The sequence below is a fragment of the Cyprinus carpio genome, chromosome A3, assembly GCF_018340385.1.
Source record: "Cyprinus carpio isolate SPL01 chromosome A3, ASM1834038v1, whole genome shotgun sequence".
NCBI lineage: Eukaryota > Metazoa > Chordata > Actinopteri > Cypriniformes > Cyprinidae > Cyprinus > Cyprinus carpio.
Genome location: NC_056574.1, coordinates 26831186 through 26849032, shown reverse-complemented (window position 1 = coordinate 26849032; position 17847 = coordinate 26831186). Strand labels below are relative to the sequence as shown.

The 17847-nt window shown below is 40.0% G+C and overlaps 1 protein-coding gene and 1 long non-coding RNA gene across 6 annotated transcripts; one reads left to right on the top strand and one right to left on the bottom strand.

Moving 5' to 3' along the window:
* Positions 1-1054: 1054 nt before the first annotated feature.
* On the bottom strand, positions 1055-12902 carry LOC109054054 (major vault protein). Of its 5 annotated transcripts, none has more exons than XM_042727060.1 (18): positions 12755-12900; positions 12201-12334; positions 11325-11491; positions 8464-8659; positions 8076-8199; positions 7233-7364; positions 6874-6968; positions 6423-6659; positions 6165-6290; positions 4837-5037; positions 4283-4518; positions 3921-4118; positions 3650-3794; positions 2878-3089; positions 2220-2336; positions 2009-2135; positions 1733-1921; positions 1055-1581 (listed from the first exon to the last, which is right to left on the bottom strand). In XM_042727060.1, exons 3-18 carry the CDS (start codon positions 11465-11467, stop codon positions 1453-1455), a joined length of 2607 nt encoding a protein of 868 aa, XP_042582994.1. In that variant the 5' UTR covers positions 11468-11491; positions 12201-12334; positions 12755-12900; the 3' UTR covers positions 1055-1452. The 5 variants fall into 5 exon arrangements, with proteins under 5 accessions (XP_042582994.1, XP_042582985.1, XP_042582978.1 ...); XM_042727051.1 differs by having other exon boundaries at positions 11325-11480; XM_042727044.1 differs by lacking the exon at positions 12201-12334 and having other exon boundaries at positions 11325-11480; positions 12755-12902.
* Positions 7337-8173, top strand: LOC122137925. The gene is made up of 3 exons (XR_006155140.1): positions 7337-7469; positions 7827-7866; positions 8034-8173. It is a non-coding gene; the product is annotated as an uncharacterized LOC122137925 (long non-coding RNA).
* Positions 12903-17847: the final 4945 nt, after the last annotated feature.

The following is a 17847-nucleotide window of genomic DNA, read 5'->3' as shown; positions in this document are numbered from 1 at the left end:
GATCTGAACCCCAGAGAGAATCTATGGGGTATTGTCAAGAGGAAAATGAGAAACAAGAGACCAAAAAATGCAGATGAGCTGAAGGCCACTGTCAAAGAAACCTGGGCTTCACAAACTGATCACCTCCATGCCACGCCGAATTGAGGCAGTAATTAAAGCAAAAGGAGCCCCTACCAAGTACTGAGTACTTGTACAGTAAATGAACGTACTTTCCAGAAGGCCAACAATTCACTAAAAAATTTTTTGTTTTCCATTGGTCTTATGAAGTATTCTAATTTGTTGGTGAGTTTTTGTTAAATGTGAGCCAAAATCATCACAATTAAAAGAACCAAAGACTTAAACTACTTCAGTCTGTGTGATTTAAATTTATTTAATACATAAGTTTCACAATTTGAGTTGAATTACTGAAATAAATGAACTTTTCCACGACATTCTAATTTATTGAGATGCACCTGTATCTAGTGATACGCTGTACTGCACAGTCCCCTCATATTTCAGGTTCATATTACTCTTAAGCTACAAAAGAGATTCAATAGTGACTGTATAAAATCAGATGAATTCAAAGACTTTCTAGCCTTCTTGGATGTGCATTCCAAAAAAGTATGACATTTTTAATACTAAACTGAAGCTTTACCGAAAAATTATTTATAAAATTATTAGTAGCCTATAGCTTTATTAGGTAATTTATATTAATTAGTTTTCACATACTATGGACTAAATCAGTACATAAAACCAATCTATATTCTTAACTGATGGTTACAGGTGACATGCAAATCTAAAATGCAAAAAAAAAAAAAAAACGTAAAAGAAAAAGAAATATAATGTCGCCACCTGCAGGCGTAATAATCTACAAAGACTACATTTTAAAGTAAGTTTTAAAGATATGTAAGCCCATAAAACTGTAAATTTGTTGAAGATCAAACCAGAGAGAGAGTAAAATGAATGCCCTTTATATGGCAGGGTCAACATGTGGCCAAATATCTAAATCATCTGAAGCATTCGCAACCTGTATTTATTTACAAATGTCTATAAATAAATGAAATAAACGAAGACATGAGCAATGCACAATATTTTATTTGATATCTGTGATATTATTAGACAATAAATGTTGTTGTATTGCTGTAAAAAGCAGAACTGAGTATAGAAGCATATTCTAGAAAGCTCTTTTGGTATAACAATCATTTAAGGCACCATAGGCACATTTCAGCATGACACGAACACAAAGTAAAGTCTTGAAAATTCATACGTGTTAGTAAACCGAAAACATATCTTTTACAATGATATGAGCGCAAGTTCAACTAATAAACAGGACAGCAAAGGTACTGCTAATGCTGCACTTTCATGGCTTTACTGTATTAGCCATTAAGAATGAAAACTATAGCAGAGTACATCACAGTTTTTATTTATGCATGTCATGTGGTATAAGGCCTCTTAACCTCGCTCTCCTATTTTTTATTTTTCATCCTGTTCTTTGCCCTGCAGAGCCCCCAGAAGGCCATTGGCAGTAGTAAAGAGATTAATAGGAGAGGAGCCATCCGTAATAAGAGTAGACTTCAGACCCAAAGACTGCAGGAGCTTCACCTGGAAGAAAAAATGGTTTTATTAGTTTATTTAACCCATTAACTAAATATTAAAACAACAATCGACATCCATTCAAAATGCTATTATAAAACATTTGTTATGCAAAGACTCAACAGAAAGATGTTAATTTGCTTTCCCAACGATCACTTACCTGTAGTTCAGGCCCAGCTCGGGCCATTTCCTTCAGGGTTTCGGTGCCCAGGCTCTCCATCAACTGCTTGAAGCGCTGACTCTCAATCCCTGCCAGCTTCTGTTGCTTCTCCACCTCCAGTTGGTCCATCTCCTTCTTGTAATTCAGTTCCTGCTCACGAGCCTTACACAGACGGGCCAACTCAGCGTCCTGACACACAGAGGAGAGAAAAATGGTCAAAATCTAACAGGGAAAGAACAGAAAAAGATGAGAACTAGCATAGTCTGGATGACATACAGCCTCGATTTTCTGCGCCTCTGCTTTGAGTTTGGCCTCTTCGACCGCTGCCTCTCCCTGTATACGAGCCGCCTCGGCTCTAGATTGTGCCTCAGCCTTCGCTGCTCCTGTACTCTCCACTGCAGCACTAAGATCCACACACACTGATTATTGACCATGAAAACATTAAATGTGAAGAGAAACTTAGCATTGGCCCTTGCAGTGAGCTCACCTCTGAGCCTCCAGCTCAAGCAGCTCCTTTCTGGCTTTCTCTGCCTCTGCCTGGTCTGTGATCCTTTGCCTCTCCAGGCGACCCCGAGCCTCCTGCTCCAGACGCTCTGCCTCGTGTCTGAAAGAAGGGAAATTCATGTAAATGGGCATGACAGACAAATACATAGAGAAAATGGGAAAAGCTGGTAGAATAACAGAAGCTTTAGTCTTCTTTAAAGGTACACTATGTAACTTCTGACACTCTAGTGGTTAAAAAACTAAACTATTGTATGTGTCTTACGAAAAAACACTGTAGCCGGAGCTGCTTTGCTCTGTTTATGTGCATAACAAGTCTCACACAGGTACTGGTCTACTCCACAGTGGTTGGCGTCTTACTCAGTCTAACAGTCACAGTATAAACACCTATTATATGTGTACCGTAGTGATTCAGGATAAGACAAAAACACATTTAGGAAGATTCATGATGTACTCGCTCATTATATCAATATAAAAAAAAAAAATAAATAATTAAAAAAAAAGTTCCATAGTGCACCTTTAGAGAAAAACATCAGAGTAAACCATTGTTTATGTAAATTGAGAGACTACAAAAAAACAATAATTTAAAGAAAAAATAAAATAAAAAATGATAGAGCGAGTGAGCTGAAGTTTTTGGTTTGTACCGTGCAGTAGCCTCCTGTGAATTGGTGGTGATCTCGATGGCTAGTTGCACACTCTTCTGCAGGGCGTCGCGGGTGCGCTGGTCCACCGGCTCCACAGACTGAATGTCCACGCTGCTGATAACTAACCCGTTCTGATTGAATCGCAGACTGGACCGCACCGCAAGCTTCTCATCAAAACCAAAGACAGCGGAACAGATGATCCTGTTGGAGTTCTGAAAGAGAAATAGATGCATCTGGTCAGAGCAGACAAAGACAAAGAAGATGAACAAGCCTGATCACATCCTAATCATCATCAATTCATTCTTGAAGTGATGTTTTTGGGAAATATGCTGTTCTCTTTGCTTTTAGGGGCTTAAGCATACATTGACCATGAACAGATCAAGAGAAACACAACAAAGCTATAGAGTAAATAACAAATACAGCTGCAATAGAAAATAAACAGTTTTCAAAGCAGTTTGCAACACATGTGGACACACAGGTCAAATACAGAATAGATATACATTACTGTTCAAAAGCTTGAGGTCGGTAAGATTTTTATAAAGTTCTGAAAGTATTATATGCTCAGCAAGGCTGCATTTATTTAATCAAATATAGAGTAAAAACAGTAATATTGTGAAATATTATTACAATTTTCAATGTTCAAACTTTTGAACATTAGTCTGAAGTTTAACTCTGATTGTCACACTTGCAATCATGGCCAAAAGCCAGAGCACTAAACATATAGTGCTCCGAGAGTATCCGAGCAATAAAACTCTGAAGGTGTGTCACATACCTTGTGGAAATCATCAAACTGCACTGAGGCCACTGCTCCTCTGATTCTGGAAGCGATGGCTTTACACGCGTCACCCACAAAGTCTGGCACAGAGAACAGAGCCGTAGCCGTGGCCGCTTCAACAGGCTGTTTGATATCAAAGTGCCTGACACGGAGAAAGAAAAACAGGTCACTCCTCTGATCAGCTTAATGATATTGTTTATTTGCACTTAATTTTTACCCTTCAAGAGACATTTCTAATAAGGCTTTAGAGCACAAGCACACAACGTACCAGTTGTACGAGAGCTGCAGCTGCAAGCGTGCATGATCGGCTGTCTCGATGATTATGATATCCGTGCAAAAGTCTGGGCCAAGCAGGAGACAAATGGTTTTGATGACATTAGGACGTTTGGGTTTGTCTCCAGAAAGGGAAAGAATTGTAAACTGCTCATCAGGACCCAGCATCACCATTTCAGGTCCAAACACCACCCTGTGAGAGAAACAGAAGGAGAAAGAGAGAACGAGAATGACAAAGCTCATTTACAATGTCCAAATTATATAAAAAAAATAAAAAAATAAAAAAATACTCTTAGGAAGATTTCCACAGAACCTAAATATGAATATAAAAGTCTTTGCTAAGCATCACTAGATCACCTGGCCTTCTTCTCTCTGTAGTCATACACCTGAATGGCCGCATTGTGTGGGACACGATAGGACACCACTCTGGTTTTATCTCTCTCAGTTTGAGCAAAGTTTACTCCTCGCTCCGAGCGGTCCGCCAGCGGGTCACGGGACTGGGACAGAAGAGTCTCCACATTGGCTGGAAGCACTTTCTCCCATAATTCCTCATCCTGCGTTAGCATGTAGGTCTGGCCAATCACAGCACGCACCTGTGAAACAGACATAACGTCAGCTGAGACATAAAGCACTGTGGTTTTACAGTTTACCCTTAAGCTCGTCTGGTTTTGTCAATATTATTTCAATTAAATCAACCTCAAGTTACACTGTAGTTCTCCAATAAAAACATAAGACTGCCTTATTATGTTACATTCATTAAGTTACATTTCATAAATTGACTAAACTGCAATAAAAGATTAAGTAATATTTCACCTCAGAATTTCTCCTAACTCATATAACAACACAAAAATAAAAACACAAAAGCTGGATTGCATTTGGTTGATTGATTCTTTATAAACTTCGAATCTTGCCTTTCCAGTTTTGATGTCACGGACGTAAATGCCCTCATTCTCATCCAGTGGGATAGCATTTCGTCTAAGCAAGACCTCTACGGTGGCAGGCGGCACGTATTCGACTGGGCCACGCAGCATCCAGCGGTCACCTGGACGACGCTGTATTCCCCTCTTTTTGGCTCGGCTTTCTCCTTCTTCTTCTTCATCTAACTCTTCCTGCTGAAGCATTGAGGTGTGGGGAGGTGGGGTGAAAGAAAGAAGGAGGGAGTAACAATGGCAAACATTAGTGTAAGGTGGGGACGGACACTGCAGCACAAGTGGCATACGATCAGACTGTGTCTATAAGCAAAGGTGAATGATGGGAGAAAAAAATGAAGGGAATGCAAAATATTAAAATCATATTTATCAAAAAAAAAAATGAGGATGGGAATTAAAGTATTTATAATAGGGAGGGGGAACCATATTAGTGCCATATTAGTGTTCTCAATGGTAAATGACAATTTACATTCAGACAATAAATTCATTGATCCAGAATCAAGTTCTTCCTATTCACACAATTTATGACAAGGCGATTTATGAGTTTTAAAAGCGATCTTAAGACAAACCTAGTTCACAAACACAAAAAACGAGTGGGTGAAAAAACACTCCTTATCTACACATATAAACAAAGAAACATTTCGGGAATGCTGAGTTGTATGAGAGTTGTATGAACAAGGGGCAACGGCAGCACCTTGTGAAACAGCTAGTGTCTTGTGCACACTTAGGTAAACACAATACACCCTCTCTCTCCTTGTTTGAATACTATTTGAATGAATCAGAGCTCCTTTTTTTCTATCGCAGGGTGCAGGTGTTCAGAACACCTGTTAAACATTGTATGCCTTCAACTAGGGCTGGTCGATATATCTAACGATATGATCTTGCGCATCTAGTCAGTAAATCTGGTTCCGTGATTAGCGCTAAATCGCCATCACCTGCTTTCAAATGGAGCGGCATTTAATAGACAGAGCCGTAGTTCACTGACAAGGTACGCAATATCGCATTGATTATCGAAGGCGATTCATCTGGGATAATGAACGCGATATTGCGTAGCTTGTCAGTGATCTACGGCTCTGTTTATTAAATGCCGCTCCATTTGAAAGCAGGTGATGGCGATTTAGCGCTAATCACGGAACCAGATTTACTGACTAGATGCGCAAGATCATATCGTTAGATATATCGCCCAGCCCTACCTTCAACCTGCACATGCTGTGACCTTAACAGCTGTTCAACCACTCAATTTCTAGTTAATTATGTACTAAATAAGTGGTTTTAGTAATTAATTATAGACGATCAAACATGCCCTTTACCCCCTCAGTGTCAATGAAGGCCTCGACAGCACGCAGCACGAGCCCCTCCTCCTCTGACAGCACGTACACATCCTGAATGCCGTTCTCCAAACGCTCTCCTGGCCTGAGGAAGAACGAACGCTCACCCTGTGAGACGAGGAGACAGACAGGAACAGGGTGAAAGGAGTCACATTACATGTGAACATTTACATGGCAAAGTAAATATATAATCTATATGTATGGTTCCATTTATAATTTACCAGAGAACGATTCACTCACCTTCACCACTCTCTTCTGTCCAAGCTGAGGTTTTCCATCAGCCCCCACGGGGTCCAGAACCACGCAGTACTGCCTGCTGTTCAGAGTCGTTACGTCCACCACCCCGACAACCTCCTCGGCCACAGAGGGTATGTGAGCTTCTCTGTCTGCCGCGGTCACCAGCCACTCTTCTCCGGTGCGGCGCTCTCGGCCCCCAGCGTCACGGAACAGCCGGAGAGCGCGCACATGCAAAGCATTCTAATGAAGTGAGAAATGACAAGCAGCCGTTGATAATTAAGCTTGGGGCAAAACTGTGCTCTGAAGTTGTGACTTCATTAGTGAAGTGCTATATGTTGACCTTTCTGTTGGACCAATTAACCCACCAATCCCTTATTAACTGTCTACTTAAACTGTGAACGGAGAAACAAAACATGCTACAGGGAACTACAGGGAAAAGTACAGAAGTGGGTACCTTGTCCGTGAGGATGAAAGCATTGACAATATCCACAACCTCTTCGTGAGCTCCAGGCAGATAAGCTCCCACCTTACTTACCTGCCATTCCTCACCTGAAAACACACACACACAATTTCAGCCATATGTATTTGGTTATGCATGCAAAACATGAACTGTCAACTATATTTGCCTACTCAATGAAGGGCAATTGGGGCCAAAACAGCTCTGGACCCCACTGACTTCCATTGTATGGACATTTTTTAAAATACCTTTTTTTGTTTTACTGAAGGATAAGAGTCATGCAGGTTTGGAACAACATGAGGGTGAGTCATTATTGAAAATTTGAATTTTTTTTGGGAGTGAACTCTCTCACAAACCAGTAACTCTTTGGACTCCACTGCGGTCCAGGCCCTCTTTGCGTGCTCGGAGGCGAATGGCCTGATTCTCTCTGATCACCGTGGCCTTTATGACTTCAAGTACCGCCACCTCCTTCCTGGGAATGTATGTCCCTGCCAGGAAATAAAACGCTCACTTGATTAGACATCTAACACCATATGATGTCACCTTTAATGTATCGATACATTACGATGGATGCAATGCACTTTACTGTGATTGTGAGTAACTTGCATCTCCCCTTTTCACAATTTAAATTGTTTTTTCATGCTGACCATGAATAGAATAAAATTAAAGTCAAGTCAGGTTTATTTTTTATTGCGCTTTTTACAAAACACATTGTTTTGAAGCAGCTTTACAAATTGTATTTCTATATTGTGTTATGTATCTTTACTGTTGACAGAAAATAAAAAGATTAGAAGTAGAATTATTTTTATCAGGCCAGAAAGTTATCCCATAATTCCTGAGCAAGTTACTGGTGGACTAATATTTGAGCCCTATTTACTGCATGTTTCTAGGTTTATCTATGAATGCCTTTCCAGAAAATGTCTGTCTTTGAATTAGCTTTTCTTTTTCAGTTAACTTCACAAATCCTTATTACCAACTGGCTCCATTTAGGTATGTAACAGCTACTTTTAACAATCCGAAAAAGTGATTTGGTCTTCAACAAAAAAACTGAAGAACATATTTCTATGTACTATAACATTGCCCCATGAGGAACAACTTTACTGCCTTTTATTTCTCACTGAACTTCATTATTTTAAACTGTTGTTTGCTTTGAGCAGGTAAACAAGTCCAGGCTGCCGCACAAAACTCAGCAGTGGTACCTGGTCCCTCAAACAGCCACTCGTCTCCTGCTACCCTCTTCTCCCCACCCTCCTCTTCAAAGTCCAGCAGGGCCTGCAGACGCAGGGCTGTGTCCGGGTACACAATCTGCAGTGGCGTCACATCCTGTGAGAGACAGACACGCAGATAAGTTATCAGTAATACTAATAAGAAGATAATGGTAATAATTGGGATGTAAAATAATAATAAATAATAAGAGAAAAGGCATTGGCTGCTGCAAAATGGTGCTTGTTTTGATCTAGTCAACATGAGCTGATGGGAAAAACAGAGGTGTGAAACCACAACCTGCTGAAACTACCCACAAGTCTGAGCCCTTCAGCCACAAGCTGCAAAGCAATATGTTTCTCAAGCATCCAATGCACTTCTTACCTTTTGAATCTCTTCACCAGGGTAGAGGGGGAAGGGGTCTTGGGTGAGGCGGATCTCCAGGTCAGCATGTCTGAGCTTAGCTTGACCTGATGCATCAAACTGAACCTGGCCTTCATCATTACGGGCAACGGGGTTGAGCACAACACAATAGTGCCTGGGCGGCACCATGATCATGCGGACAGGGGCAAACAGAACCCTGAGACAAAATGAGAGGAAGATTTCAGTTATTCAAATGTGCTGCATAATATTAGCACACACACACTGTCATTCAAAAGTTTGGGGTCAGAACGTTTTGTTTTTATAAAGAGTGCGATTTTCTAACAGTTTTATATTCTTCTTTTTTTTTATTTCATACTTCTATTCAGCAAGAGTGTATTTAAATGATCAAAAGTGACAGTAAAGACATATATAATGCCTCAATAATGCCCCCCCACACCCGCTTTGCAACCTGAAATGAAGATGGATACAGTTTTTGTTTTATCCAGCTGTATTTACTCAACTATACAACTTATAACATCCAAGTGAAAGATATAACACCAACATGTCAGAAAACAAAAACAATTACAGAGTTGGAAAAAGGATCACCACCTTGTGTCAGTATTATGTTTTAGCATATTTTGCTTTAATTACAGCCTTTAGTCTGTTGGGATATCTCTCTGTCTCTACCAACTTCCACATCTACACTTTGCAATGTTTGCTCACTCTTCTTTGCAGAACTGCTCAAGCTCAGGTAAATTTGATGGTGATGGTTTGTGGACTGCAGTCTTGCACAGATTTTCAGTGGGGTTTAAGTCTGGGCTCTGATCACATTCATCTTTTTCTCCTTCAACCACTGTGTGCTCAGTTTTGCTGTGTGCTTTGGGTCATTGTCATGTTGGAAGGTAAACCTTCTTCCCACTGACAGCTTTCTGGTAGAGGGCAGCAGATTTTCCTAAAAAAAAAATTGACAGTATTTTGCCCCATCAATTTTTCCTTCTTTCCTGACAAGTGCTCCAGTCCCTGCTGCAGAGAAACATCCAGAACAGGATCTTACCGCCACCGTGCTTTACTGGAGGAATGCTGTTATTTGGACGGTGAGCTGTATTGGATTTCCATCAACCATATCATTTGGTGTTGAGGCCAAATAATTCAATTCTCATCTGCCTCAGAATCTTCAAGGTGTGTTTTTGCAAAGCTCAGTCATGACTGCATGAGGCCTTTCTTGAGGAGTGGCTTTTTTTCTTACAACCCTCCCATACAAGCCACATTTGTGAGAATTTGTGATGTTGTTGTCACATGCACACAATGACCACTCTTTGTCATAAATTCCTGCAGCTGCTTCAGAGTTGCTGTAGGCCTCTCGGTCGCCTCTCTGAGCAGTTTCCTCATTCTCTTTCATACAGTTTGGAGTGACGTCCTGATCCAGGGAGGGTCTGTGTTGTACCAAATACCTTCCACTTCTTAATAATAGACTTCACTGTGCTTCTAGGCATTGATAAAGCCTTAGAATTTTGTTTTTTTTCTATCCATCTCCTGACTTTTGCCTGTCCACAACTTTACCCCGGAGATCTTTTGACAGTGCTTTGCCACCCATAGTTGATTGTTTGCTTCAGTTGCACTACCAAGGACTGAAATGCTCCAGGAAAGCTCTTTTCATGCTGATCTGATCAAAATGAGCACACCTGATCACAGCTGAAAGTCAAGTGGATTTGTGTGCCATTGAGAAGGTGGTTAGCTACACCTGATTGAGTTTACAAGTCTTTTTTAGGAGGGGGGGCCGATGGTTTTTCCAACTCAGTAATTCTGGTTTTTCATTATAATTTTTTTCTGACATGTTGGTGTTATATCTTTCACTTGGATGTTACAAGTTGCATGGAGTAAATACAGCTGAATAAAACAAAAACTGTCCGTCTTCATTTCAGGCTGCAAAGCAACAAAATATGATTATTTTAAAGGGGGTGATTCTTTTCTATACCCACTATAAATCAAGGTCAAAGTCATTTTGTTTACATAGCACCTTAAAAAAAATTACTGAACAAGGTGCTTCGCAGAAACCAATCAAATGAAGACAGTCATAAATAAGTACGGAATTAAAAATATAAATCAAACAGCTAAAACCAAATAAGAAACAAGACTATAAATTTAACTCACTGAGACTAAAAGAGCTAAATTATAAACAGACCTGAGAAAAGAGATATGATTTCATGGTTGATTTGAATGCAGATAAAGAAAGGGATAATCTTACAGATTGAGGAAGCGAATTCCACAGCTTTGGGGCTAATACAGAGAAGGCTCTATCAACTTTAGATTTCAAACAGGACAATGGGAGAGTTATTAGTTAATCACAGGATGATCTCGGTGGGGAGTATGGACAAATAAGGTCTGAGAAGTAAGCTGGAGCCAGACAGTGCAAGGCAATGTAAATGCTGCTCTCTTGAACTTTCTATTAATCAAAATTAATAAAATAACAATAACTGAAAATAAGTTTTAGATGAAGTTTTATAAAGAAGAGTGAAAAAGAAACTGGTAGACTAAACTAAAATAAGTCTATGAAACATAAAACACTGACATAAACACTATTAATTAATAGTTCATATCAGCTGTTGTTTGGATTCTGGGCAATGGAGGGTTGAAAATATGTTTGAATACACCCCATGTATCCTAGCAACACTCTCATTTATCACAGCTTATATTTGGACACATGCCTAAAGTGTAAATGTCCTACATATAATGCCCCAGTTTAGCCACTACAATTTCTTTGTTTACATTAAAATCAATTAATAATGTACTTAGACAAAATCTAAGAGGATAAAACCACTGGAAACCTGTATTTCAAGCGCTGTTGCATAATACAATAGTTAACCTGCAGCTTTCTAGGTTACCTCTCATTGTCCTGGCGTATATAGGTGAGAGGGCCGATCTCCACCCGCGCAATGTTGGTGTTCTGATCCAACACATGGATGTAGTGGTGAGGAGGGATCCTGATGATCGAGGCACCGAGCAGCTGATCAGCATCCATATTCATTCCAACTGGTACACTTCACAAAGTCAAATTTGGAGGAATGTAGAGATCAGTGACCAAAAAGGCAGAGATATAGTGATAATTAGTGCATGCGACTACTTCAGGGTCATGTGATATTATTCCCATGTGAATAAACATTTATGATGGCTTCCATTCACTCTGCCCTTCCTTAAAAAGCTTACTTTGTCTATGTCAGTTTGTATTATGCATTAAAAATCCAATAATATAAAGGTCAGCAGTGTTAACTTTCATGAGCGAACACGCCTCAGCTTCTTATCACTTTAGGATGAATTAATGATAGCATTGCTAAGGGTCAGATGAACTGGGATTATAACTGATAAAATGCTGATAAGTCCTTGATTTCATCAAGTCAAAATGATAGATTTTAGTGTGGAACAGGAAAAATCTGTCAATCAAAGTTCTTCTCACACACACACCCACCCACACTAGTATTAAACCAACACTTTTATCGCTCCTTACCTTAAACTAGAGATATCAGGTCATGCAATCTACCTGTTCTTCAAAGAAGCAAGTGTCATTTTCCATTAACCCCTTCAGACTCTGCATGCATTCTAATGGACATCACCTTTCTCTGGCGTTTATTTATTAGTTTGTAATTTACTGCCACACAAATCTCAACGGATTATTGGATAAGGTGCTACCAAATCATCTATGACATTGTTGCTTTTTGACAAAGAATATACTGATTTGAAATTAAGCAAGGTGGACTGCTTACACAAGGCATACACAAGTTCACTCTCCACAGCAACGCCTATAGAACAAACACATTCGTCTCAAATCAATCAAATCTTCTGCATGCTGTGACGACAGGAGGAGGGCTGGACACATTCAAGCTGCACCAATCACACTCTGCAGATGAAGGCGGAAATCAAAGAATTACATTAATGTAATCTATCACTTTAGTGACCATAAAAACGGCAGTATCCCATGACATCTGGAGGAACTGGCACCAAGACAGAACAGTAAAAGCCTGCGATTAACGACGTCACAAATTAAACTACTGTTCATTTGATCTGATAATGTGCGAGTAAAGATCGTGATCATTTTAAGTTCATTTAAAGTCTAAAAAGACTAAAAGCAGCAACGATTGTCAGTGTTTTGCATATGAAGGCAGGCTGTTCCGCATTGCTTAAAAATGCACCATCCTCCCTGCTACATTCGTTCATCATGACACATTCACAACAAAGCAACTTATGAATGTAGCAGTCCTACGGTAATTTATCCAGGGAAGATTCGTCTCCCAGTTATTGCCAAATAAACAAGACTTACAGGTTCACACGAATGCGCCCTTAAAGCTGCCAGTCCGATGATGATCCGTGAGTTTAAGACGCCTGTGTTAATGTAGTGCGCAGGTTTATAGTACCTCGCGCTGGAGGGAGGTGTGTCATGTTGGGGAAGGAGGGCCTGGAGTGTGATTTCCCGAAGCATGAGTCACAAGATCACGTGGCTTACTGTAGCTGGGTATAGAGATGTATCCTAGATCGTGATGTAGTTCAGCAAATACACCATTTCATTTAAAAGCGTTAAAGTGGTCGTGAACTGCCTTTTTTATTATTATTTTGTACTGTTCTCTGAGGTCAATTTTAATATAAGCTGTTTTTAGACTAACAAGAATGTTTTGAGTCCTGATGTTTAGTACAATGACCTTTTACAAGTCAAAAGATCAAGGGGTTTTTGATTTCTAATGACCCCTTTAAGTCAACCACGTATTAGCTTTGTAATATTGCGATTGCCAGTGCTTGCACATAATGTGCACATACGTGTGTTTGTGTGTCCTAGTGTCCTAATACATAACCATTTAAACAGCTCTACGAACTTTCTCTCTGAAAACTCAACTTCCTGTTTTTATTGAGGTTGTGGTTGACCAGAATGCAGTGCTTCTCAAACCTCTTCAAGAAGTACCCCCAGCACTGCATGTTTTGTATGTCTCCCTATTATCTGACATTGAAACATTTGCGCAGTAAACATGAAATCATAAGCAGTAGAGATCAACTGAAATGGCTACTGTGTGGACGATGGCAAAAATGTTGAATGTGAACATTTCAACTGCTTGTTATGGAGTTAAAATTTCAAAATGTTAACTTTGCTAAAGGTGCCATAGTCACCCATGTACTGTTCAGTCTTTAAACCAAAGCCACTGGAAGGCAAGCCTGAGTTGTTGTTGTTGTTGTTTACAAATTAGATCTTAAAAATGATCAACAAATGGTAATGGCTCATGGAGTTTAATAACACACAAATTTGAGAATTTCCTGCTATGCTTTTATTTTATTTTAAAAGTGGTCTCAGACTTGTGGACCCCATTGCATGACACACATCTATTTTCTCACGCAGTGAAAAGTAACCGAAGTTGAAAATGTAATAAGTTGATATTGGCAAATCAGATTTGGTAAAGACTGATCAGTTGATTCTTGAACACCTGTGATTGGCCATTGCGTTCAAATGAGTCAGGGGCCAGGGCTGCGTTCAGCCCCGACAAAATGGTGCAAAACATTTCTTAAACGGAAACGGTGGTGCGTTGAACACCTTGCTCTGATGACGCAAGAGTTGCACCTATGGCAGCTGAGAAGGCTGTTCGTTGTGTTCTTTTAGAAGAATTTTGGGAGCCTGATGAAATGGGTATAAATATGTGTTTAATACTGAAAAATATGCTCAATGTTACAGTCACTGCCCTTGTTGTCCAGAATAAAAGAGAACATCCCAGTCGAGTGAAGGGATTTGTGGAAACTGTGGTTCCTACTGTAATTTTTGTGATCCAACATTTGCCTCGCATTTCAGGATGAAAAGACAAACATTTCAGGTGAAGGATAATCCACTTCTTACCTCCAAGACTGTGTTATGATCTATATGGCATTATTGTTTTTATTGTGATTATTAGGCTTATCATTATTGCTGATTACTGTTGTTGTGCTATGTTATTGTAATATTTACCATTAAATAATCAGAGGAGTAGCCTATAGAAAATTGTATGAAAGTGTCACTCCACAATACAATAGAAAAATATATAAATATGTATAGTATTTTTATGTTACATTATTAATCAGTGTCTAGCACACCTTCCTAAGGAAATGATATGAACCAGAAGACATTGCAATTACTAAATGATATTTAGACAGACTTAAGGAAGTTCCAGATCTATGTACTCTAAATAAACGTGCAAACAATATACTTGCTCTTGTGAATTTAATTTGATGTTAAATACATTGTGTCAGCTGTCTCTTTAATACCGCTGGTTTATATACATGTTGCTGCTGATTGGGCTGACAGGCTTGACACACCCACCAAACAAGAAAACGTCCCTGCGTTCCATTCGGAAGGGCTCATCCCTATGCCCTAATCCCTTCAAAGGGTTTACCCTCCGGAGTGAGAGCTTCGAAGGGTTGAAGGGTGTAGGGGACCAAACAACTGTTTCTTGAAGTGCCCTTCTGCGTCATCATCACGTGCACACAGGCGCTGTCATCATGCAAAGAATCTGCACAAAGGATCATGGGAGCCTGAAGTGTCCATCAGTTGTAACTTTCGAAATCCTTCATCCCGAAGGGCCCTTTGAAGTGGCCAGTTTTGAGCACTTCGGTTTGGAACGACCCTTCAATATGGCGGCCATGATTGTTTTCACTCCAAAGTGTCCTTCTGAGGGTGATATATCCTGTTTGGAATGCACCGCATATCTCAAACCCCGTTGCACACCATTTCCAGGAAACATGTCATTCATACCGGAAACCGTAGCAAAACGTTGCGCACCGGTTTGAGCTTGAACTTGCGCCTGGCCTGAACTCACTCACCAGCCTGATTCTGCTCTGCATGCTTGTGAATTCTCTCACTGTAACATAAGTAAATAAGAGGTTTATTGATTACAAAAAACTTTGTGAGATCGTAATGAAATGAAGTAAGTGACACTTTTAGTGATTATAAAGGAAGGGCTATATTTCTAGGCTAAATATAATCCATTCAGAATTTGAATAAAAGTTTTGATTTTCATTCTGGTAATGGCCATACTCTGTAATAAGGAGCAAAGTTTCAGGAGTGATATAAATAAAAAATCCCTCATAAAAGTGGGATTTGTTTTCGAATGGGAGAAAAATGTAATTTCTCATACACCGTGCACACTCTAATGGCTAATATTGCCCACAATCCATTGCGCTCTGGCAAAGGATTCGGTTCAGAATTACAAACACAGATAAAAAGAGTTAAAAAACTACAAACATGGCGGATGTGCACAACAGACAGTTAAGTAGAGAGGTATAAATAAATAGAAAGACAAAGTTTTTATTTTTATTTGTTTCTTTATTTTTTATTTAGGATGAAGTCAAGTAGCGTCGAAATAGATGAGTTTTCAGCTGTTGCTTGAAAATTTTCAGGGATTCAGCATTCTGGATAGGGATGGGAAGATCATTCTACCAGCCAGGAACGGTGAATGAGAATGTTCTGGAAAGTGATTTTGAGCCTCTCTCTGATGGTACGAGGCATCACTCACTAGCGGATCTCAGACTTCTGGAGGGGATGTAGATTCGTAGTAGTGAGTGGAAGTAGGCGGGGGCTGAGCCTGTGGCTGTTCTATATGCAAGCATCAATGTCTTGAATTTGATGCGAGCCACAACTGGTAGCCAGTGCAACGAGATAAAGAGAGGTGTAATATGGGCTCTTTTGGGCTCGTTGAAGACCATTCGTGCCGCTGCATTCCGAATCATTTGTAGAGGCTTGATTGTGCTCGATGGAAGTCCAGCCAGAAGAGCATTGCAGTAGTCCAGCCTAGAAATGACAAGGGCCTGGACAAGATGTTGTGCAGCATGCTCAGAAAGGGCAGACCTGCAAGATCGAGCAGTCTTTGCAATGTGGACTTTGAAGGTCAGCTATAGATTTGAAGTGGCAGGGAAGACAAGAAGCTCAGTCTTTGCCAGGTTGAGCTGTAGGTGATGTTCTTTCATCCATGCCGAGATGTCCGCCAGGCAGCCTGAGATCCGTGCAGCTACCATTGGATCATCTGGTTGAAATGAGAGATAATGCTGTGTGTCATCTGCATAGCAATGATAAGAGATACCATGTGCCTGTATGATGGGACCCAGTGATGTAGTGTATATGGAGTTTATAAATGAAATGAGTTCAGTTAGGCAATATAGCATTGTTTACTAGTATGATGCCTTATTAACAAGCCTTTGTAAAAAGAATGTTTAGCAGATTTATTTGTAAGATAACAGCCTTGACAGCTGTGATGAATTAAAGGGGTCATATGATGCTATTTTAAATATCATTATTTTGTGTATTTGGTGTAACAGAATATGTTGGCATCCTTTAATGTTCAAAAAACACATTATTTTTCAAATACTGTACATTATTGTAGTTATTCTTTGCCCCGACTCTCTCAAACGCGTCGTTTTCTACAAAGTCCCTCCTTCCGACAAGCGCAGTCTGCTCTGATTGGCCAACTGACCCCAGTGCATTTTGATTGGCCGAACACCACAATCACGCGTCGGAAATGTAATGCCCCTTTCCATAATCGCGAGCTTCAGCTTTCAACATAATGACAGTTAATAATGTCCTTAGTTTTACCATCAGTTCAAAGGGGAACAGAGTCGCATGACAGACACAGTGATGAAGCTTGTATGTATTTGCAGTACACAAGCGGCGATTAAGAAAGCTGACTCCACTGATGTGACTCTGTCTCTCTCTCTCACACACACCACCCGATACTCTACACAGTGCAAAACTCTGAATTTGAACAGTCAATAGCAAATACTTAAACTATTATGAAAACATACTTATAGTAGCGGATACAGACTCTCGTCCATAAAATGCATTGCACAAATTCGAACATCTGGGTTGTGCTGTTCTTTTGTAAATAAATGTTATTTATGTCATCTACTTCCGGAAAGCCAAATAAAGTGCTTTAGCTTCCGCAGAGAAACACACAGCATCTCCCTGACATGGCTGCTGCAACACCACTGTGATTCCTGAAACCACGCCTTCTTTCTTTGCATGAACATTTGGGAGGCATTATGCAAATATTTCCACATCGTGACGTAGACATGTAGGGGCGTGCTTGGCGTTTTAGCCCGGTCTGGATCAGCCTTCTCTTTTAGATAGAATACATCCTTTTGTGGGAGACTTTGAGCTTTGTAACTCTGCAGATCTTATACATGCACAAATAGCTACATACACTAAAGAAAAGAAAAAACAGAAATCTCATCATATGACCGTCTTTAATGTTAAGTATTTGTCATATGACTGCACTTAAGCATACTACTCTGAAACATTTGTTGCTTATTGTATACTGTAATACTCGACACCTGGTCAGGAAATGTCATGCCTCTTACCATAGCCGCTTGCTAGCTTCAGTGTAAATATTGCGTCAAAATCAAATCATTTTG

What these genes read in the sequence shown, in the direction of transcription:
- LOC109054054 (XM_042727044.1), bottom strand. Translation starts at nt 11,467, where the DNA reads ATGAATATGGATGCTGATCAGCTGCTCGGTGCCTCGATCATCAGGATC. An exon ending in CCTTCATTGACACTGAGGGG is followed by an intron (nt 5,038 to 6,164) that starts GTAAAGGGCATG and finishes TCAATGCTTCAG; the next exon opens with CAGGAAGAGTTAGATGAAGA. An exon ending in TCACAGGAGGCTACTGCACG is followed by an intron (nt 2,337 to 2,877) that starts GTACAAACCAAA and finishes CCCTTCTTTCAG; the next exon opens with ACACGAGGCAGAGCGTCTGG.